The following is a 22,244-nucleotide window of genomic DNA, read 5'->3' on the forward strand; positions in this document are numbered from 1 at the left end:
AAAAAAAAAAAAAAAAAAAAAAAAAAAAAAAAAAAAAAAAAAAAAAAAAAAAAAAAAAAAAAAAAAAAAAGAATGGAAGGGATGGATAGTCTCACCAAGCATTTCATCGTCACTATTTGATGGCAATCCATCACACCTTTGAGCCGTTCCCCACTGCATCCTATAACATGTATTATGTTCAATGACCGGCCGTTTACTCCAATCGCCTTTCAGTCGTGGATTCAAGTGAAGGATCTTTGGTGGGTCCTCACCGTCAACTGATTTCAATCCTTGCAATTCAATCATGAACTGCGAGACCATAACCTTAGGATTACCTCCCACCTTCAAGAGTTGGGGAACATACTCCTCATGAGCATGCTGAGGGGTTCCAATTAATGTAATAGATGAACCTGCAGCAAGTCCACAAGGAAGGAACATGATTCCATCTCCCTCGGATAACTTTTTCCCATCCGTAGATATCCATGAAGGACATGTCTCGGGCTTTCCTTCGAGTACAGAACTCTCATTAGTCTCATTTAACCCAACTTTATCTACTTCTTTCCACGCCTTCAAGCCTAATGTCCAAGCTTCATCTGCCATTTTCTCGAGCATAGAAAAATCATTGGTATGATTCTGCAGACTCGAAACTTTACCAATTACCCGACCATATTTATGTTGAATTGGCTTTATGGGTCCAGTAACATTGTTCACCTCTCCAATTGGCTCTTTTTTAGGCGGCAATGGCGCTTGTAAGTGCTGGTTATCTTCCAATTTCCGATGAAATGTATCCTTATAAACAGAACTCAACGATGCTTTGCTTAAATCCACCCCTTCACTGTCCGTTCCGGTTGTCCCATCCAACCCAATATTACTTTCATTCCCGCTCAACGTTGCGGCAATTTCCAAAAAACGTGGAAACTTAAATGATATGAAAACTAAATACAACATTCCAATTGCGAGAAGAAGATGCGAAAACCTGAGCCTCCTCGCAACCGGAGGTTCGGTTTTAAGCTTCTTCATCTACAAAATGGAAAGAAAAAGGAAAAAAAAAAAAAAATCTAACAACAGGCTCAAACGTACTCTACAGCAACCATAAATTACACGAACAAATTCTTCTGACTCACCGAACGTGAGTCAATACGATGCAATATGACAACAAAACTCTCATATACAAGCAAGAACATACCGCGGTAACCAGAAGATGGAATGCACGTGAAAAACGGGGTTTAGGAATCACCAAATTTCAGATATAACAAACAAACACATTTCAATTGGAAACATTAAAACTGCTATGGAGCCTCAAAATCACAGGGGTTCGTCGTTTCTTTTCGGGATCTTAGTTGAATCACATCCGATGAAGCCCTATTTAGGAAATGCTGATCGAAACCAACAAATCGGCAAAGATCAAGTTAACGGGGGAACAGTTTGGGTGAAGAAACGCGAGCGGAAGGTTAGATTGAATACAGAAACGAAGGTCTCATAAACATCAACAAATCGGAAAGGATGAAGAAGGAAGCTGAGGTGATAGATTGAAGTAACCCATGAAATGAAAATAAGAACACCTTTGAGGGACTAAAATGTAAAACAACTTCCAAAAACTTTTGGTTGGTAGGTATCATTCTCATTTTGATCAATATTCTCACCCAATCAAATTATTTTCTTTAAATTCTCCACTTTTTTTTGTCCAATTATAATTAAATGCTTCAATTTTTTTTTTTTTTTTGTGTTAGATTTTACGTCCATTCACGGTAAACCCCCGTGTCTTCCCGTTCCAATAAAATATTACGACTTTAAATTTCTAACCCTACACGTCCTTGAACGAAAGAAAAATTTTCTAAATCTTAGCCCGATAAATAAGGTGGGGAATTGAGTATAAGAGTCGTTTAGCTCCTTATTTTGGAATTAGGACAAAGACCCTGAGGGTTCGTTTGAAAGGATTCTAAAATTGTAACTCGAGTGTGAGGTTAAAAACTTCAAAATTATAAGTTCGTGTTCATGTTCAAAATCTTTACAATTTTCTTATTTTACGGTGGCCCTTACATTTTAGTTGAAATATAATCAAATAAAAAATTACACTAATTTGGAAAGATAATTAATTTAGGAATAATGAAAATTTTGTCCACCATACTTACTAATTTGGAAATGTAATTAATTTAACATTACGCTCGTTAATCCAACTAGATTAGGATTAATGATTGTTTTTCCAAAGAGTTATTATTATTATTATTATTTAAACTCATCCACTTCAAATTTTTACAATTTATTTCATTTGCCGGGCAGTGGGAGCGCGAAAATCTCAGCTTGACCCGCTAGTAATTCTCCGGCGAGCTCAGTCGAAATCCCACCGGAGTTGATCGCACCCGGACCTATTTGCTCCGTTGTCAACTGTGAGTTTTGCATTCCAGACCTCTTTTTATTTACATGTTAATAGCCTCCCCAATTTTGGTAAAATGGACGATGATTTGTCTGTTTGTTGGACAATGTTATGGTTTTCCGGCTTCAATATGGTCGATTCTTCAGTGTAATTTCGCAGTGTAATTGTTGAATGAAGATCGTGAAAAAGAATTCGCAGAGAATAATGGTTTTCCCCATGATTTGTACTATTTCGTAGTGTTGTAATGTGAAAATATGTGCTGATATATATACGGTTTCTTCTGGATTGAAGATGGCTTCCCTGTCTACTCCATGCCTTCATTCTGTTTTGTTTTCGCTATCCAGTTTATGAATTGTAGTTTGAATGTCGATCAAATGAACTGTACAGAGCATGTTACTTTGCTATAACCTAGCGAAGAATGGGGTTGATTTCTAACATCTAAAGATACTGAAGGAGTAATATATGCAAATGGATGTCTTGCCGGGAAACCGTTATCCAATCTCTGGCAATTTTTTTTTCTCCCTATTATAAGAAGGGTTTTTTTTCTCTTAGCTCATATTTTCTTGCGATCAGTCTTATCGCGCATCAATTTTCTGTTGAATATCCAGACTCCGTTTGTAGGTTCATTTTCAGTATGATTACTGTCGTTGGAAATGCATTGATCAAAGCAGTGTAAATTAGGATTAAAGATGACATAATTTTTTCGTACATAAAAAAATCTGTCGATCTTGAAGGTGCTCTTCTCAGATCTAGTTTTTCTTGCATTTAGACTATGGCACCATACACAATCTAGAACTTGTTTAAAATGAGGAAGACGGTCTTTTAATCTTTGTGCCGGCCTTCTTTGTTTATGATATCTGTAGGTTTTTCTCCAAGCAATGGCAGGGACTGGGCTGATAAAGCTTTATGGTGAACATCCAACATTAACCGAAGCTTCTCTATACAGGGCTGGCGACATCTTTACAAGGAAGAGAGGTATTCTGTCGTAGCTTGGGTGGATTATGATACAGAAGTTTTCATTTATCTTAAGCATACTTATTTAGACTAGTTTAGGATGCATTGAATGTCAGCAGCTGAAAGATGCTCAAAGTTAATTAGGATGCATGTAGTTCATAGTTTTAGAAGACTTAAGTACAGGGAAGATAAACGCTGTATATCTTTGAGCTGAATGAAACTTAAAATTAGATCATTTTCCCTCTAATTTGGACTAGGTCCCAACTATAATAGGTTGACCCCATTAGTTATTGGGACTGATGAAAAAACTACATGGCTCAGAAAGAATGAGTTTGTGACAATCTACTTAGGAGTTAATATCATATTAGTACCCTTCCCAATTGCCACTAAATGTAGTAAGATCACATGGTCTGTAAAATTAGTCCAAGTGCACGATATGCTTGGTTGTATATAAAAGACAATTGGACTAGGCCTCTACAAGGCTCAAAGATATGGTCATACAGAAGCATGTAGAATTTGGAAATCCATTGGATCCATTGAATGTCTAGGACTTTTTCGAAAGAGGCTAGTTGATTCTATTTTGATGCTCAATAATCTCCTATTGATTCTATTCCATGTGCTTGTGCTAATAGTAAGATCTCATATCGGTTGGAAGGAAAAGGAAAAGGAACATTGTTTATAATGGGGTGTAAACCTCTCCCTGATAAACATGTTTTAAAAACTTTGAAGAAAAGCCCAAAAAAATAATATTGGTTAGTGGTGGGTTGAGTTGGGCGGTTACAATTTCGGCCCTAAAAAGCTCACATGCATACAAACCTTCGGCCCATAAAGTATTTTGCGGGGATCGGTGGTCTATGGTGAAATTAATTGCTGGTTTCTGGAATTAAAACATGGGAATTTTTGGAATCATGTGCTTTTAGTTTGAGAATTCATTATTTCTAATCTTTGAGGAGGACTTGTACAACTCGATCTTGGATAAAAACAGAAGTTTACTCTTCGCTCGTTCTAATATTCTCTTATGTTGTAAATTGATATCACTTAGTCTCATGGTTAAGGAGTAAGCTAAGCTCTGATACATTGAAATCACAAGTTTAGGCCATGGTTCACAACGTAGGTTTAGGTGACTGCCCCATGGGTCAAGATGCTCATAAATCTTGGATACCCATGATTATGTCAGTGCTAAGAAAAAGACCGACGGATCGATCATTCATTTAAATTGAACGACGAATAAATAACCTTAAAAAATTGACGTGCCACTCATTTTATTCTCATTGTCTTTCCTTTAAAACAGGTGGCAGATCTGGATGATGCCTTGGCCCAAGCAATTGATATTGGTGAAAATGACTGAATTCATGGGCCAAATCATCTTAATCTCAGTTCAAATGAGGCATGAAGGTTTGCATTTTTAACATTTAAGAGGTTTTCTTGAGTCTTTTATAGAGGGACTATTAAGGCTTTCAATAAATATATATATATATAATCTCTTTTTTTTTTTTTTTTCATAAAGATTTTCTTTTCTTATGCTCTATAGTCAAAATACGACTTAGAATTACATGTCTATAGTCAAAACACGACTTAGAATTACATGTACTATATCTACACACGTTTTATTTCGTATTCAAAATAATTTTTGAGTACCCCATCTTGAAAAGTTGGCACAAAATAAATATAAAAGTTGGAATATCAAAATTAACTTCAACCAGCCCCAACAAATAATTAGAAAAGCTTCTCTCTTTCTAGGTCTAATTTCAAAAGCTACAAGGCTAATCATGGATGGTGCTTTGCATAATTTAGGGACTAAAAAGTAGAAATTAAAAAGGATGAGAAAGAATAAAGCAAGCAAATTTTGATTAAAATTTACAATTTTAGAAAGAAAAAAAAAAGGAAAGCTTCCTTTAATGGAAAATATTTTTTGACATCATTGAAGATTAATTATATGTTTTTTCATGAAAGAAAAATGCTATCCCCGAAGCTAAAAACCCATCCTTTTATGCTAAATTTATCCATACACTACATATTATTCAATTAACAAGGCTTGCAATTTCAAGGCATTAATCCAATCTCTTTTAAATTTTTTGTATTAACTCCAAATTTCCTCATTCATTATATTATTTATAATTAAGTTAATTTAGTTCATCATTTTAAACTCTATCACTTCTCACATTTAGTAACACCGGATGAATTCAATTCATATTTAACTATTTTTACCTTATGATAATATATAAACGACAAAATAATTATAATAATTAAGATGGGCGACATTAATTTTATATTACATTATTAATTATAAAGTGAGTAAGTGATGTTACTTATACCAAACCTAATTTTATATGCTTTGGAATTGGCAGCCTCCATACATTTCTATTTTTTACTCCAAACAATATTTTAATTATCTTTTTCCATACCTAAAAAGTTGTTCAAATTTGGATCCCATGGGTGAAATCAAATATTTTGTTTTTTTTTTTATTTTTTGAGATCCCATATCCGTTGTAGAGGAGAACGAAACAAGGAAATCTCTAGTCAGTTGGGTCCTCAAATGAGTGAATTGTGAGATCCCACATCCGTTGGAGAGGGAGTGAAAATCTAGTCAGTTGGGTCCTCAAATGAGTGAATTGTGAGATCCCACATCCGTTGGAGAGGGAGTGAAAATCTCTCTCCAACATACGCGTTTTAAAACCATGAGCTTGACGACGATACATAACAGAAAAAACGGACAATGTCTGCTAACGGTGGCCATCAACAATCAAACCCAAATTTTAAATTCTGAAACAAAAAACATCTCATCTATACTTTACCAAAAATATACTTATTCTAATGGCTTACCTTTTTTAATTAAATTTTTTTATAAAAAATCATCTATATATCATTTTGATGATATAAGAAGGGAGATTAGATTGATTAATTAATGCAAACCAAAATCAAAATGAAGGGATTTGACTAAACAAGAAAATGATTAGCAATAATGGGGAATGTTGGCCTTTTTTCTCACTAAGCTTCATCATGATATGGATATGATTAGAGAAGGAATTGTCACTAAAAACATCAAAAATGATTTTTTTAAAAATAAACAAAACACTATTATTATGTTTTTAATTATTATTAATATTTTCGCTAATTCAAACCTGTGGGTTCTGTTTGAAAACTCAAATGTCGCCCAAAACATGATCAACAAAAAAATCTTAACACAGACTTTCTTTGCTTTCTTGCTTTCTTGTTTTCTTGCTTCCTCTCTCCTCTCTTTCTTTTCTCTCTCTCTATCTAATGTTTTTTCTTTTTTCTTGTAACTGACTCTCATGTCATTTGTAACAGCTCAAACCTACCACTAGTAGATATTGTCCGTTACCTATATTCGTTAATTTCATAATTTTAAAACGTATCTACTAAAGAGAAGTTTTCATTCTCTTATAAGAAATATTTCGTTACACTATCCAACCAATACATGATCTCACGACAGTGACAAAGATTCTTTTTTTCCTTAAAACAAACATCATTAAAATTTAAAAGGAACAAATTGAAAAACAAAGTTAGAGAACATAATTAACGACTAACTAAACTAATTAAGAAATTGAAAGTGGGATTTGAGGGGTCCCATGAAACAAAGACACACAAACAAACAAACATGATTAAAAGAGAGAGGGCCCCACAATATATGGCTTTACAGATTATTTGTTCTTCATTAACTTTACTTATTAGTCGTAAAGTAGTGGCTAATTAGCATTTGATTCCCTATTATTATTATTATTATTTATTTATTTTTCAAAGGGATAATTGGTTGGTGCCCTCTTCTTATTATTATTAATTTCAAACGTGCACGTATTTGCTTCTGGATTTGCATGCAAATAGTTTTTATTTTATTTATTTTTGTTAAATAAATATTAAAAATATATTTAGGAATTCGGGTTAAAGGCGGTCGGGTCGGGTCGGGGTTTGGCGGTGGGCGCGTGGGGATGGGGGGAGTGGCGTCAAAGAAAGTGGAACGAGGAAAATCTAATCAGGGAATTTACGAGTGGGCCCCACAAATCTAAGCCCTCACCCGTCCCTTTCTTCGCTTCTCTTCCTTTTTTTTCTTTCCCATTCCCCTCTCTCTCTCTCTCTCTCCACCTTTCACTTTCTTCCCTTCTTTCTCTCTCTCCCCCGACAAATATATAAAAATAAAATATTTTTTTTTATAAAAGTGTGAAAATATAGTTAGTAACACGTTAAAGCAGACAATATCTTTATTTATGATAAGTTATATATGTTTTACAAACGAATTAAAAAAATATAATTTAATATTTTATTTTAGTTTAGAAACGAAAACGAGTTAAAAAGACCCATAAAAATTTGAGATAATACAACAAATTTATCCAAACATTTAGACAAAACACAGACAGGATGGGTTTCTAAATCATATGATTGTTTAGTTAATCAGAATGATTAATGGAAAACGATGTGCTGTAATCAAAGCAATTAATTAATTAGTTAAATAAGTACGAAAAATATATATAATTAATTCATACGAACAGAAAAAGAAAAAGAAAAAGAAAAGAAATGGGAGCTGGAGAGTTGTCCATTGGAGTTGATTCATGACCAAACAATCATGTTCATGTCCCCTAACCGTACCATGATTCAATAGTTGCCATGTTACATCCATGTATATATATATATATGATATGTTTTAATTTTAAATTTTCATTATCTCTATTATTTTTAGCCGACAATTCCCACCCTTCTCGGATTAAATCAATCCTACGTGTTTCTCACAAATCATGCCTATTAATTTACTCGAGTTTTTCTTCCATCATTTTCGTGTTGGAAAATTTAGTAAGAATAGATTTTATACTCGAAAGTGAGGTAAAAAAGAATAAGGATGGTGGTAAAAAAAAATCTCACATCGGTTTGAGAGAAAAACAAATCATACTTTATATAAGAGTGTGAAAACCTCTACCGAAAAAACGTGTTTTAAAACCTTAAGGAAAAGACCGAAAGGAAAAATTTTAAGAGGACAATATTTGCTAGTCGTAGACTTTGGTTGTTACGAATGGTATTAGATTCAGTTATCGAACAGTGCAAGACACTAGATGGAGTAGGGTTAGACACTCTCCATATCAGACTCATTTAAAAATCAAGAGACTGACGGTCATATGTAAGATTGAGCTGTTACAAATAGTATTAGAGTGAAACATGAGTGATGTGTCAGTATGGAACGCTGGGTCTCCAAGAGAGTGGATTGTGAAATCTCAGAGGGTCAAAGATAATAAGGAAATATTCTTACCTAAGAAAAGCTTGAAAGAAGAATTTTAAACAGACAGTATTTACTAGAAGTATAGTTAGGCCGTTAGTAAGTGATTATTGACGTTGGAACGTGGGACAATAATTATTTGTGTCGTTGTTACACAATACATTTAATAACCCACCAATCAAAGAGGTTCCACCGTCTTACATCACGTCTCATCAGATCTTTTCCTCGGCCCCGCCTTCTCATCAACGGCTCAGATTTCTCATCTCTCGCCTGTCCTTTTTTTTTTTCTTTTTTTTTTTCTGGTTTCTCTCCTCTCACCCTTGTCAACTCATACCTAAATATTATTAATAAAAAAATACCAACTATATTAATCCACATACGAAATAAATAAATAAATAAAATGATTGATTTAATCGATTATTCAAATTCTAAATGTTTGTATAAAGTAAATCGTTGGAATTATATCGAGATTAAAAAAATAATATTTCAACCAGTAATTTAGACTAAAAGAACATTTAGAATGATAGTCGATAGATACTATACTTGTCGTAAGTTAAAACTATGATGATATGAAGAGAAGAAAAATTAAAAGTTGTATACAAATAATTCACGTCATTGACCCTCGAAGAAAGAGACGGTAAATAAAGTAAATTATAAAATAATAATTCAAAATGGCTATTTAACGGTATCAACTTTTTTAAAATTCAACCAAACGAGAAGTGATAATTCAAAGATATACTTTTTTTGGTTGAGAGTCTATGTCGTATCGACTGAAATATACTAAAGTGTATTAATATTATATTGCAAGATTCTACGATTGTAGAGAGAAACAAAATATTCCTTGTAATGGTTGGTGTGGAAACTTCTCCCATCATATGCGTTTTAAGACCGTGAAATTGATAACGTTACGTAACGAATCAAAACAAACAATATCTACTAGTAGTAAACTTAAGTTGTTACACAATTTTATTTACCACGTGATATTTACCACTTAACATCCTCTATTTTCGGACATTTATTCAAAAGCACCATTAATATTGTATTCGAAAATCGAAAAAAAAAATTATAATATTAAAAAGGAAGAAATTATTAAATAGAAGCTTTTTGCAGCCGAAAATTGAAAAAGAAAAAAGTGCCATAATAACCATTTATACTCCGTTTGATTTATATATATATATATATATATATATATTACAAATTAAGCTTAATAACACTATTTTTATATCTATTTTGTTTTTTTTTTGTTGTCTTTTCTTTTTTATCTAATTTTTAAATATATCTTCAATAACCTATTCAAATTTTAAAACTAAAAAAAAAAAAATAGTTAGCTTAAAATAAAAATTACCAATATAAAACTTTAACCAAATATCACTAATAAAAAAATCTCGTACTTTTAACAATTTATAAACATGTTTTAATATAGGATAAGGACATATTTATTATCATTAAGCATGTTCAATGTCTTAATCATTACATATTTATCGTTAAATAGATCTTTCAATAAAATAAAAAATTCTTTCAATTCAATATTTATATATATATTTATTGCATTTGAATTTGGAAATTTTCCCGACCTTTCATGAATAGGAGGAAGAAGAAAGGAGAAGAAACTTTTTTTTCTTTTTTATTTTTCAATTTCAGTTCAATAATATTTATAAAAAGTGAAATGATTAAAATTTAGTTTTAAATAAAAATTTCATTAAAAAAATTAAAAATAAAAGTTTAAATATTTTATTATTGAAATGAAGTTTGCATAAGTGATGTTTTATTAATAAATTTGTTATATTTCAAGGGAATGTCGAATTTATAGAGAATGTTCTTAAAACTACTAATTATGGTTAGTTTGAATAATCTAAATATCCAAATTTAGTATTTTTATTTTTAAAAGTTTTAAAATTAGTCTTTTAATAGAAAAGTAATAATAATAATTTTTATTCAATAAAAGAAGGAAATTAAATTCATAAAGAGAAAGCTAATAAAAACCATTTTTAAGCAAAAGTTAACAATAAATCAATAAAAGAGTCCACTTTTAAGATTTATTACAATTATAAAATTAAATTTAGATATTTAAAAACCTTTGACGATTATTTTAATTAAAATTATAAATTTAATTTTGAATTTAAAATTTTAATTGATTTTCGAATACATAAATTAAAAAAAAAAAGGTTGAATTGTAAAAAAGAATAGGAATTAATTGTGAAGTGTAAATAGTAATGAAGAAGATGAAAAAGGAAGCTTCATTTGAGAGCTGCTTCTATAACATAACAATCAAAGACTTCCAAGGCTCTCTCTCTCATAGCGCTTAATCAATTTGAGCTTCTTCTCTCTCTCTCTCTCTCTCTAGAGTGTGTCCTCACCTTTTCCTTAATCCCTGCTACAGACATCAGACAAGACTGTGGGAAAAATAAGACTGGTTTCGTTGATTCATTGTGTTTTACAGAGTACCCAACAGGAGAAAACAGAGAACTGGAAACAGAGGACTTCGACCTCCACCACTGCTACTCACCCTTCTGCTGTAATTCCAGCAGCTTTCCATTGAAGCCGTTTGTTTCTTCATTGTATAACACTTCATTCAATTGAATCTGTGTACGGAAGGAAGGAACCCCATCATTTTCTTTTACCTGAAATCATTGTGTTTGCTTCCCGTGATGCGAATGGCCGCCAAGCTCTAGCTTCTTCTACTGGGTTTCTACTGTGCTGAGATCTGTCTCTCAATTTTCTTTTACTTTCGGGTTTTGGCGTTTTCGAAGCTGAGATCTGATAATTTCCCTTTACCGTTTTTGGGTTTTTTTTGATTAACTCTGTTCTTGTTGGGTTGTTGAAGGAATTCTTCCCCCTTTTGCTTATAACTGGATTTATTGGGGTCTGGGTATTGGGTTTTGTTTGTTGAACTTTGAGGTTGGTGTGGCATGAAGTCGGTGATTGAAGAGTTGTGTATGTGGGGGGTTTGGGTTGAGAGAATTAGATGCGGGTGAGGTTGAAATTGATCGTGTTCTTTAGCGAAACCGGGTTTGGCTGAGATTTTGGGCGGTGGGGAGTGGGGTGTGGGGTGCAGTCGTTGTTGCGTTCTTCAAATTTGTGGGTCAATTTCTTTTTGTTTGTTGGATCTTACTGAAATGAGGCTTTCAAGTGCTGGTTTTAGTCCTCAGCCTCCGGAAGGTATCAGTTTCTTCGGCCCTCTCTCTCTCTCTGTTTTTCCATGAACTGAGATGCCCATGCTCCTTATGTGTTTGATGAAATGCTAGGACTTATTAAAACTTGCATCGAAATTTTCAGGGGAGAGGAGAGTTCTTAACTCGGAGCTTTGGCATGCCTGTGCGGGCCCCCTTGTTTCTCTCCCTGCTGTTGGAAGCCGGGTTGTCTATTTTCCACAGGGTCATAGCGAGCAGGTGAGCTGTAAGCCCATTGAGTATTAATTCTTTTGCACAATTGAAATCAGAAACTCTAGCCCTCTTCTGATGTTGAACTTGTTTACTTATTGTTTTTCATAACGACAAACTTCCCACTAAACTTTTGGTTATTGTTCTTCACTTACCAAGAAGACATTCTTGAAATATTCAGTTTGTTTAGGCTGGCTATGCTTGTACTTGGAGGTTGTGTGTACTTGTTCGTGTTTTCTTGTAACAGCCCAAGTTCACCGCTTTGACCCATCACGTGTCGCTGTCAGCCTCACGGTTTTAAAACGCTGTCTATTAGGGAGAGGTTTCCACCCCTTATAAAAAATGTTTTTTTCCATTCTCTAACCGATGTGGGATCTCACATTCCATCCCCCTTGAGGGCCTAGCGTCCTCGCTTTGATACCATTTGTAACAGCCCAAGTCCACTACTACCAGATATTGTCCGCTTTGGCTTGTTGCGTATCGTCGTCAGCTTCACGTTTTAAAACGCGTCTGCTAGGGAGAGTTTTCCACACCTTTATAAGGAATGTTTTGTTCCCCTTCCCAACCAACGTGGGATCTGATTTCGTTACTCTTGCGATCCCTTTTGGTTGTATCTTATTGCCTGATCTCTACCTGGCCTGCCCAGTTTGCTCCACATTGGGTTTTTTTCAAGTTCATCTGAATGCAATGGAGAAGTTAGATGTTCTAAAGCTGACATAATATTCATCAAAATTGCGTAGGTTGCCATATCAACCAACAGAGAAGTAGATGCCCATATACCCAGTTATCCAAGCTTGCCGCCACAACTTATCTGTCAGCTTCACAATGTCACAATGCACGTAAGGCTTGTCATTGACTTCCAGCACGTGTTTTTACGACCTCAAAAAGTTCTAATCGAACTACTTGATGATTGCAGGCAGATGTCGAGACGGATGAAGTGTATGCCCAAATGACCTTGCAACCACTCAGTGCTGTATGTTACTTTCACTTGTTTTGATTAGTGTACTTATAAATCTCATAAGAACTTCTTTTCCTGAAGAGTTTTAACATTTTCAATAGCAAGAACAAAAGGAGCCTTGTCTTCCAGCTGAGTTGGGCGCCCCCAGCAAACAACCAACCAATTATTTTTGCAAAACATTGACAGCAAGTGACACGAGTACACATGGAGGATTTTCTGTTCCTCGTCGAGCTGCCGAGAAAGTGTTCCCGCCATTGGTAATTCAATAAATGCCTCTGAAACATGGCCACAAGTCTTCATTGATGTAGTTTCAAAATGTTGTAACAGAGAGATATCATGTTTGGTTTTCTAGGACTTTTCTCAGCAGCCACCTGCTCAGGAGTTGATCGCCAGGGATCTACACGAGAATGAATGGAAATTTAGGCATATTTTTCGGGGTGAGTTTGTGACTCCTCCACTCTTTCACCTCACCTTTCAAACAGCTTATATGGTCTAATTATATGTTCCATGCAGGCCAGCCCAAAAGGCATCTTCTTACGACTGGATGGAGTGTGTTCGTAAGTGCTAAGAGGCTCGTTGCTGGCGATTCGGTTATCTTCATTTGGTTCGTTTTTATGCTCTTCCTTGTATGCAGAGCACATGGGCTGGCTGTTCATTCATTTAGACTCCACATTTATTCGTTCAAACTTATATCATATTTGCAATGCTGGGACGTTTCAGGAATGAGAAGAATCAGTTACTATTGGGGATCCGTCGAGCTAATCGACCACAAACGGTGATGCCCTCGTCGGTTTTATCTAGTGACAGCATGCACTTGGGGCTTCTTGCTGCGGCAGCCCATGCAGCTGCTACAAATAGTCGGTTCACGATATTTTATAATCCAAGGTTTGAGTTTTGAACAATTCTCGAGCCTTGTTCGTTTTGTTTACGACTTGAAGTCACATTTTCTTTTTCATTCAGAGCTTGCCCATCAGAGTTCATCATACCTCTGGCTAAGTATGTCAAAGCTGTGTACCATACCCGTGTCTCCGTTGGTATGCGATTTAGAATGCTATTTGAAACAGAAGAATCAAGCGTTCGTCGGTAGGTTTCCGAACACTTATAGCTACTTGTGATTTGAGTTAGCTGATCATGAATGTCTAAGAGTTGTGTATGCTATCCAGTTACATGGGCACTATTACTGGCATCAGCGATTTAGATTCGACCCGGTGGCCGAATTCACACTGGCGGTCAGTCAAGGTTGGTTTACGTTACCATTTTAAGATGAACTTGCAGTTCAGTTGTTGAAGGAATTACTTAACTTTCGAGCTGTGTAGGTTGGATGGGATGAATCTACGGCTGGGGAGAGACAGCCAAGGGTGTCGTTATGGGAGATCGAACCACTTACGACCTTCCCACTGTATCCTTCTCCATTTTCCCTCAGGCTTAAGCGACCGTGGCCAACTGGATTTCCTTCCTTCCATGGTATAATACATATATAGTTCATGCTTTCATTTCCTGCCCTCTTATTGGTTTGAAGTAATTACTATTGAATTCCTGTCTCAGGTCTAAAAGAGGATGATCTGGGATTGAATTCTCAACTAATGTGGCTAAGGGGGGATGGTCTAGATCGTGGGATTCAAGCTATGAACTTCCCTGGCATTGGAGTTGCACCATGGATGCAGCCGAGGCTTGATGCTTCTATGGTGGGTATGCAGCCAGAGATATATCAAGCAATGGCTGCTGCTGCACTACAGGAGATGAGAACTGTAGATCCTGCTAAGGTCCAGGCAGCTTCGCTTCTTCAATTTCAACAAACCCAAACTCTTCCGAACAGGCCTACTACTTTCATGCCGCCTCAGATATTGCAGCAGCCTCAACCGACGTTTATTCAGGGCGACGATAACCAACGTCTCTCTCATTCTCAGGCTCAAACCCTGCCTACTGTTCTTCAGCAGGAGATAAAGCATCAAACATTCAACAATCAGCAGCAGCAGCAGCAACAGCAAGTGTTTGATCACCAACAAATCCCAAGTACCATCACTACAATGTCTCAGTTCAGTTCTGCATCCCAATCCCAAGCTCAATCCCTGCAAACGACTCCTCCGTTATGTCGTCAGCAGAGTTTTTCTGATTCAAATCCCAACCATGTGACGAGTCCTATCATTTCACCCTTGCACAGCCTGTTAGGGTCGTTTCCGCAAGACGAATCATCTCAGTTGCTCAATCTTCCTCGAACCAATCCCATGGTACATTCATCTACATGGCCATCAAAGCGAGCTGCAGTCGATCCTCTCCTCTCTTCTGTAAATTCTCAGTTTGTTCTTCCTCAAGGGGAAAATATGGGGACAACTCAGACGAACATCTCTCAGAATGCTATTTCGTTGCCGCCTTTTCCTGGTCGAGAGTGTTCGTTAGATCAAGGGAACACCGATCCGCAGAGTAATCTTCTTTTTGGTGTCAATATAGAGTCTTCAAGTCTTCTAATGCAGAGTGGCATGCCAAATCTTAGGGGAATTTGCAGTGACAGTGACTCAACAGCTATACCTTTTTCATCCAACTATGTGAATACTGCTGCTTCCAACTTCTCTGCCAATCCGACCGGGACGCCTTCCAATTGCATTGAGGATTCGGGTTTCTTGCAGTCTCCAGAGAACACAGGCCAAGTAAACCCATCAACCAGAACCTTTGTAAAGGTTGCTCTCTTTACCAAACTTGTTTACATTCATTTTGCTCTTCTTTTTTTGGTTACTTTGTGCTCCCAAGTTCCTTCTCTTTTTGATTGTATTATTGAATTTGTAATAGGTTTACAAGTCAGGGTCCTTGGGTAGATCACTGGATATTTCCAAATTCAGTAGCTACCATCAATTACGCAGTGAGCTCGCGCACATGTTCGGCCTTGAAGGCGAGTTGGAGGACCCTGTGAGATCAGGCTGGCAGCTTGTATTTGTCGACCGGGAAAATGACGTTCTTCTTCTCGGGGACGATCCCTGGCCGTGAGTTTCTTACCTTTTGAGTATATATCTTCAATGCAGAATGACACCCTTTTAAGACTTTCCATGCCCCATTTCTTCATTGATATGGTAGCTTTCATTTTTTTTCAAAACTGTGTCCTTTCTTGACGAGTATGGTATCGTCTTTTCTTCAACAGCGAGTTCGTCAATAGCGTGTGGTGTATCAAAATACTTTCACCACAGGAAGTGCAGGAGATGGGCAAACAAGGCCTAGAGCTGTTGAAATCGGTCCCAATTCAGAGGCTCTCAAATGGCAGCTGTGATAACTATGCCAACAGACAGGAGTCGTCCAGAAACTTAAGTACCGGGATAACTTCTGTCGGGTCGCTCGAGTACTAAGGCATTTAACCGGTCAACATGCCTTCTCTGTACTATTAGCTTTCTAAGTTACTGTTTATGAGCCAGAAACTGTAATTATAATCAAGTGATTCCCTCTCTCCCTTATGTTTTCTCATACATATAGGTATCGAGACAGCTCTGTCTGACTGGAGATAGCTTTTGCTATTTGCTATATATTGCAGCTTATAAACCAAGTTCTATCAGAAAGGCTAAAACCTTGTCATGTTTGAATTAGTCCTTTACCGAGGCTTTAACTATGTCCATTTGTATTTGAAGAGCTTAAAGACTTGGAAGAAAATCATAAAAGTTCATGTGAAAGCTCTCTGTACATGCTTTGTCAGCTGAGCTTTTAATGATTGGCGAGCAGTTTCAGGATAATTTGATGCATTCGAGTTGATTTTAAAAGATATTGTCCGCTTTGGTTTGTTACGTAACGCCGTCAGCCTCACGATTTTAACACTCTTATAAGGAATACTTCTTCCTTGTTGGCACACCACCCATTTGTAACAGTCAAAGTCTACGGCTAGCATATAGTCCGCTTTGACACCTTACATATCGCCGTTATCTTCACGTTTTAAAACATATCTATTAGGGAGTAGTTTTCACACTTTTATAAAAAATATTTTGTTTCCCTCTCCAACGGACGTGGATCTTGGTTGTTAGCATTAACTTGATTATTCATAGATTTAGAAATAAGAAAAGAGGAGACAAGAAAAATTTGCGTAGTTGGGTTATTCATGGATGGAGTAAATTGTGGGAAAAAAATGGTAGAAAAAGAAGAAAAGATGCTAAAAAGTTGTGCATAGTACATGAAGATACCAATTTGGAGGGATGAGAAAAGAGACAAGATAGGACACCATCACCCACACGACACACGACGCGATACAACACATAACTCCAACCCACCCACCAAACAATACTCTTTCACGACATTGATCGGAGAGAGATGACTGCGAGAAATGAGTACCAACGAAGATGTTGGGCCCCAAGGGGAGTGGATTGTGAGTCCTATATCGATCGGAGAGAGGAACAAGACCAACGAGGACGCTGAACCCCAAGGGAAGGGAGGGTAGAATAAAGTGAATGAAAGAATCTAAAATGTTGGGAGATTCTCATTCATCATATAACTCTTGATCAATGAAAACCAAGCCAAATCCACAAGGGTAAACAATAAAAGCATTCTCGCTGTATTAGGTGCAAGAAGGGGAGACAGTTTTCATCAAGAAAATGAAGTTACACTTCTCTGTTTATTCGATATGAACACTCTGAGGTAGTAAGGCTTTAAAAACTCTCTTCTGGGAGCTAAGGCTGCAAAATTCTTTTCATGGGGTTTTGGTTTGATCACAGCCAACCACAACAAATGTAAGGGGAGGATGGCATTCGACCCGTCTGCCGAATATGTTCAGCCTGTGCTGCTGCCCTTTCTGCCTCTCGCCTCTTTCGACACTCGGCCGCTGCCCGTTTTTCTTCCGACTTTTGCCTTGTCATCGCAATCTTCTTCATCATCTTCACTTCAGCTTGAGCTCTGATTTGCTCAACCTGAGCCTGATATGTGCCAAACGTTAGCTCAGTGCTAATATGGTTGCCATGTTCTTTACCCTTTCACTAACTCAGATAATTACCATTCATTAAGTTCGATCTAAATCTATAAAAGAAATCTAATTACCTCGACTCTCCGCATTTCGGCCTCGAGCTTCGTTTTCTGCTGGCTTTCCCATGCTTGGATTTGGATTTCTTCGCGTTTATATCTGAGCAATGTACGATTAACTTATCAAATTGAACGAATTACTCGTCGTTCGATATCCTGGATCTTAGAGTAATGAAGAATTTGAGTTATAGGGGGGATATAAACCTTGCCATATGCTTAGACTTCTCAACTTCCTCCCACGTAGCTGCACGTTTTTCGAACTCCGCTTGCTTGAGTGCCTCCCTATCAGCATTTTCAGCGTTCTGTCGTTTCTTTTCCAGCTCATCCTTACTAGCCCAGGCAGCAATGTTCGTCTTGCCAAGCTGCATCCCAAGGGCTAAAATCTCTCTTCTTGTCTTGAGCTTCATTTCATCTTCTGATAGTTCCCTTTTCCCGTTTTCTGTTGATTGTTGCAGCTCGGTCGCAGATTGCTCAATAGGAGTTGGAGCTGGTTCATCTCTCCGAGGTGTGGAGGGAATTGAAGAAGTCGGGCTGCGAAGCGGAGACGCCCCAACAGGAGTAGCCGTTCTCGAAGGCTCTTGGCTAGGAACTGGGGTCATTTCTGTTCCCATATCTCTCATTGAAACTGCTCTTACTGCAGGGATGCCTGAACAATTGAACATTTGAAGTATTACAAAAAAATTAAAACCTGCAACATTAGCAAGAGAAACTAACTAATCTCGTGTTCGTGTCTATACCTGTCGAATCTTCTTTACTAGCTTTCGAAGATGGCTCGTAATCCACTTCATTTAAGTCCTTAATTTGCGAACATGAATCAACCAACACGTTATCTGCACAGGAATAAGCCCCAGCAGGCACAAAAGAGAACTTCTCAGGCCCCATCTGCATTCCCGATTGACAGAACTCAACATGCTTCGCATCCATAGCTCTACCAATCGACGATCGAAGCTCAGAGTTCGCAGATTCAGGAGCAACCCTCACCATATTTGCTGCCATCATTCTATATCCATGGTTCTGTGGAACATTCTTCTTAGGATAATTGGCAGCCTGCCCATTGACTTGACGGTTCATTATCCATTTCTCTGCATCGTTCCACTTCGATGGCATTGGCCTCAAGTGGGACCTCGAAATCGAACTATGTACAGACCTCTCCCCCTTATGAAACTCAAAACTAGATGAACTTGCATTACTATCATAATCCAGATTTTCATCTTCTATTGGTTTCGAAGGATGAACTGTGCTTGAATTCGAACATTGGTTCATTCGATTTCGAACCGATTCACTATTTTCCTTCGAGAGAAACTCTTTTGGGAGACCTGAAGACCGATCACTTGGTTTAGGGTCCGAAACTGACTGATTCAAAACCTTTTCAGATGTCACTGCATGACATACGATGTCTTAACATCAGTAAAAACATAGACACAACACATATCTTCAAAACAAACGACATTAAAACAAGTTCATGTTTCATTTTCAGACATAATTTAAGGAAAAGTGACACAAGTTATGCTATAATTTGCAGAAAAAGGAACAGAAATGAGATGGAAAGGGGAAGAAGACAGACCTTCGTCTTCAAAGTCACCACTTTCAGCAGACAATAATAAACTATTTCTAGCAAACTCAATGTCTTCAAGCTTAGAAGGAGAAGTTCTTGAAGAGTTGCAGTTTGATCCATCTTTCTTTTTATGGTGATGAGGTCCCATGAGCTTCATTCTAAGTTTACTAGGAGAAATTAAACCTGTCTGAAATACAGAAACACACCCATATCACTCTATCAGCTACTGAAAAAGTAAGAGCTCAAAACATTCTATTATGTCTTAAATAGTTGGAACTGACCCATCACTCACAATCAAAATTGATATCAACTCCAAACAAACATAAAGGAATGAGTAGACTCAGTACCACACTCTACAAGCCCAGATCAATAAACAACAGTTCTTATTCCTATACATATTCAGAAACAAACATAGTAAGAAACAGGGCCAAACTTCAGCAGAATTGAAACCCACAAGAACAAGAACAAGAGCAAGAACAAGAACAAGAACAATCCAACTTAATAACCAAACGAAATCCGGAAACGAGTTAAAATGGATTTGGGTATTCCCAGTTTTTAGCAAGAACATGAACACCCACCTGAACTTTGTGAATCCTCTCGTACTCCATTAGAGCTCTTGTTCTCTCTCTCTGTCTCTAGAGATGGAACTCTGAAGAATGGCTGAGGAGACAGACAGAGAGAGAGAGAGAGAGAGAGAGAGAGAGAGAGAGGAAGAAATAAAGAGGATGGCCGGTGGAAGGAGAAAGGAAAGAAGAAAGGAGACCCAGGAGTCAACTTCGGAGTATATGAAAAACCGACAAAAGGGTGGGGGCAGTTTTTCTTTTCCTCAAGCTCATGAACGAATCCGACTCGGCTACACTACGCCACAACAACATACTGAAGAACCCATCTCCGATTTCCCCACCAAAATGCGGTGGCGGGATCAGAATGAGACACCGGATCCAGAAGCTGAGCGAATGGTGGGCGATCAATTGGGCATTGAGAAGCGAGGAAAGAGAGGAAATGGAAATGGAAATGGGTGAAGACAAAGCGAGAAGAGGGATTTTGAAATTAGTAGGAGGGGATTTGAGAAGAAGACAAAAAGTGGGGAATTTACGGGAAATCATTAAAAGAAAAGAGGAAGAACGAGGATGAACGAGGATGAACGCATTGAAACAGTGAAAATTATGGAAAATTCAATTTTCCTCTGTATAGAAACCTGTTGAGAAGTAATGGGTCATTCATTCACCATCCGTCAATCACATTTCAAAAAAAAAAAAAAAAAAAAAAAAAAAAAAACATTTTTGGTTCTTCCCATAAATCTTCACTGTAATGTCGGTTTATTAAATCAATCCAAATCTAAAAATTTAATTTTGAAAGAGCTTCTTCAGATAAATTTTTTAAAAATTATAATAATTTGGGGTTTCGATTGTCCGTACAGCGACGTGGGAGAGAGTCATAATGGGTACACTTTGGGATCGGAATTTAGCAACATTTCCATATCTTCTCAACTCATAATTTTTTTATGGGATTTAATTAAATGATTAGTTATCAACATAATATTAATTATTATTATTAATAAGTTGAATATGGAGTGAAAATTTTGAATTCATAAACATATAATACTTAATTAAACAAGAACGAATTATAATTATTTGTTTGAATTTGATAAAATTAGAGATTAGAAAAATATAATTAATTGAAGAGTTAAAGATATTGTCTTCTTTGAGCTTTCCCTTTTGGGCTCAGCTCAAGACTTTAAAAATACGTATGCTAGTGGAAGGTTTCCACGCAAAGGTGGTAGGTTTCCACGCAAAGGTGGTAGGTTTCCACGCAAAGGTGGTTTGTTTTCCTCCCAACCAACGTGAGACATCAGATAATGACGTACATATTTATAATGTTTTCTTTTTGGTTCAACGAAAGACTGATTTGAGCTGAAAAAAAAACACCAAAAACTCTACTTTAAGGATAATATTATAAATAGAAAACGGCGAGAGAGAGCGCTAATCTCGGCACCATCAGCGCTCGTAATTAAACAATCTCCGAGTTAGGATAAAACGAGGGGGGAAAGGAATTTGAATTGAGCGGCGAGGAAATGGCGATTTTTTGGAAGTGGAGAAAGTTTGGGTAAAGGGAAGGATTGTGAAGTCAGCAGTCAAAGATACTTTGTTATTTATTTATTTATTTATTTATATAGAAGGGAAAAAGCACATTCACCCATGCTCATCAAACCCTTTCCCTTTTTTCCGAGAAATATATATATTTTTTAATTTAAAAAAAGAATAATAATGGGAAAGAATTGACAATGTCAGAAAAAATAGTTTTTTGAAAAATAAAAAGAAAAATAGGGCGTGGGGTTCAGAATTTTATAATTTGAGTTATTAACTTACCATTCCTACTTTAGACTCTATTCCTCTTATTTTGTTCTTTTTGAGACAAGTTCTTATTATTGTTCATTATAGTTCTATTTAAAAGTTGTTTCAAAATTATTCAATCAAATAATAATGGATGGAATTTGTTTTAAAGTATGTTATTATTGAGGAGTTTAATAAATTTTATATTTAAAATGTAGGAAAAAGAAAATAATTCTTTTCAAACAATAAAATAAAATACTACTTTTTTAATTCACCTAAAATGTAATGTCTAATATTACATTTTTCTAAACCCTAAAAATATAATATCATTCCAAAATTTGAATGTGACAAAACAAAATCGAAAAAAATGATCTAAAGAAAGATATTCACTCACTTGATAGAATATATTGTGAATGAATGTTGTCAGTGCAACTTATATTTTCGAAGGGTCAATGTCATCTTTTACACAAAAAAAAAAAAAAAAAAAAAAAATTTTTTTTTTTTTTTTTT

The 22,244-nt window shown here is 36.3% G+C and overlaps 3 protein-coding genes and 2 long non-coding RNA genes across 5 annotated transcripts in view; 2 read left to right on the forward strand and 3 right to left on the reverse strand.

Annotated features, from left to right (window-relative positions):
* Positions 1–1,098, reverse strand: part of LOC111433177 — an 18,730-nt gene extending 17,632 nt beyond the window's left edge. The window contains exon 1 of the long non-coding RNA XR_002708752.1: positions 1,087–1,098. This is a non-coding gene — a long non-coding RNA (uncharacterized LOC111433177). The remainder of the gene's footprint in view (positions 1–1,086) is intronic.
* The window catches only part of LOC111433164 (hydroxyproline O-galactosyltransferase GALT2-like), a 4,594-nt gene extending 3,035 nt beyond the window's left edge, over positions 1–1,559 (reverse strand). The window contains exon 1 of the mRNA XM_023070120.1: positions 96–1,559. Coding sequence (XP_022925888.1) covers positions 96–999 — 904 coding nt within the window. The 5' untranslated portion in view covers positions 1,000–1,559. The remainder of the gene's footprint in view (positions 1–95) is intronic.
* Positions 1,560–2,237: 678 nt separating this feature from the next.
* On the forward strand, positions 2,238–4,780 carry LOC111433174. Its single transcript, XR_002708750.1, has 3 exons — positions 2,238–2,366; positions 3,217–3,328; positions 4,599–4,780. It is a non-coding gene; the product is annotated as an uncharacterized LOC111433174 (long non-coding RNA).
* A 6,007-nt stretch (positions 4,781–10,787) lies between these two features.
* LOC111433160 (auxin response factor 6-like) lies at positions 10,788–16,516 on the forward strand. The gene is made up of 14 exons (XM_023070116.1): positions 10,788–11,687; positions 11,805–11,917; positions 12,649–12,747; positions 12,825–12,881; positions 12,968–13,123; positions 13,219–13,303; positions 13,380–13,470; positions 13,587–13,751; positions 13,827–13,949; positions 14,030–14,105; positions 14,183–14,330; positions 14,412–15,541; positions 15,651–15,841; positions 15,997–16,516. The coding sequence occupies exons 1-14, from the start codon at positions 11,645–11,647 to the stop codon at positions 16,196–16,198; spliced, it is 2,679 nt and encodes an 892-aa protein (XP_022925884.1). The 5' UTR covers positions 10,788–11,644; the 3' UTR covers positions 16,199–16,516.
* A 772-nt stretch (positions 16,517–17,288) lies between these two features.
* Positions 17,289–20,504, reverse strand: LOC111433166. The gene is made up of 6 exons (XM_023070122.1): positions 19,980–20,504; positions 19,411–19,588; positions 18,584–19,225; positions 18,051–18,492; positions 17,865–17,946; positions 17,289–17,743 (listed from the first exon to the last, which is right to left on the reverse strand). The coding sequence occupies exons 1-6, from the start codon at positions 20,007–20,009 to the stop codon at positions 17,540–17,542; spliced, it is 1,578 nt and encodes a 525-aa protein (XP_022925890.1). The 5' UTR covers positions 20,010–20,504; the 3' UTR covers positions 17,289–17,539.
* Positions 20,505–22,244: the final 1,740 nt, after the last annotated feature.

Source organism: Cucurbita moschata, unplaced genomic scaffold (assembly GCF_002738365.1).
Source record: "Cucurbita moschata cultivar Rifu unplaced genomic scaffold, Cmos_1.0 Cmo_Scf00041, whole genome shotgun sequence".
In the NCBI taxonomy this organism is placed as follows: domain Eukaryota; kingdom Viridiplantae; phylum Streptophyta; class Magnoliopsida; order Cucurbitales; family Cucurbitaceae; genus Cucurbita; species Cucurbita moschata.

What these genes read in the sequence shown, in the direction of transcription:
- LOC111433160 (XM_023070116.1), top strand. Translation starts at nt 11,645, where the DNA reads ATGAGGCTTTCAAGTGCTGGTTTTAGTCCTCAGCCTCCGGAAG. An exon ending in ATTTAGGCATATTTTTCGGG is followed by an intron (nt 13,304 to 13,379) that starts GTGAGTTTGTGA and finishes TGTTCCATGCAG; the next exon opens with GCCAGCCCAAAAGGCATCTT. An exon ending in CAACCAGAACCTTTGTAAAG is followed by an intron (nt 15,542 to 15,650) that starts GTTGCTCTCTTT and finishes AATTTGTAATAG; the next exon opens with GTTTACAAGTCAGGGTCCTT.
- LOC111433166 (XM_023070122.1), bottom strand. Translation starts at nt 20,009, where the DNA reads ATGGAGTACGAGAGGATTCACAAAGTTCAG. An exon ending in TGGTGACTTTGAAGACGAAG is followed by an intron (nt 19,226 to 19,410) that starts GTCTGTCTTCTT and finishes TATGTCATGCAG; the next exon opens with TGACATCTGAAAAGGTTTTG. An exon ending in AAGTCTAAGCATATGGCAAG is followed by an intron (nt 17,947 to 18,050) that starts GTTTATATCCCC and finishes TACATTGCTCAG; the next exon opens with ATATAAACGCGAAGAAATCC.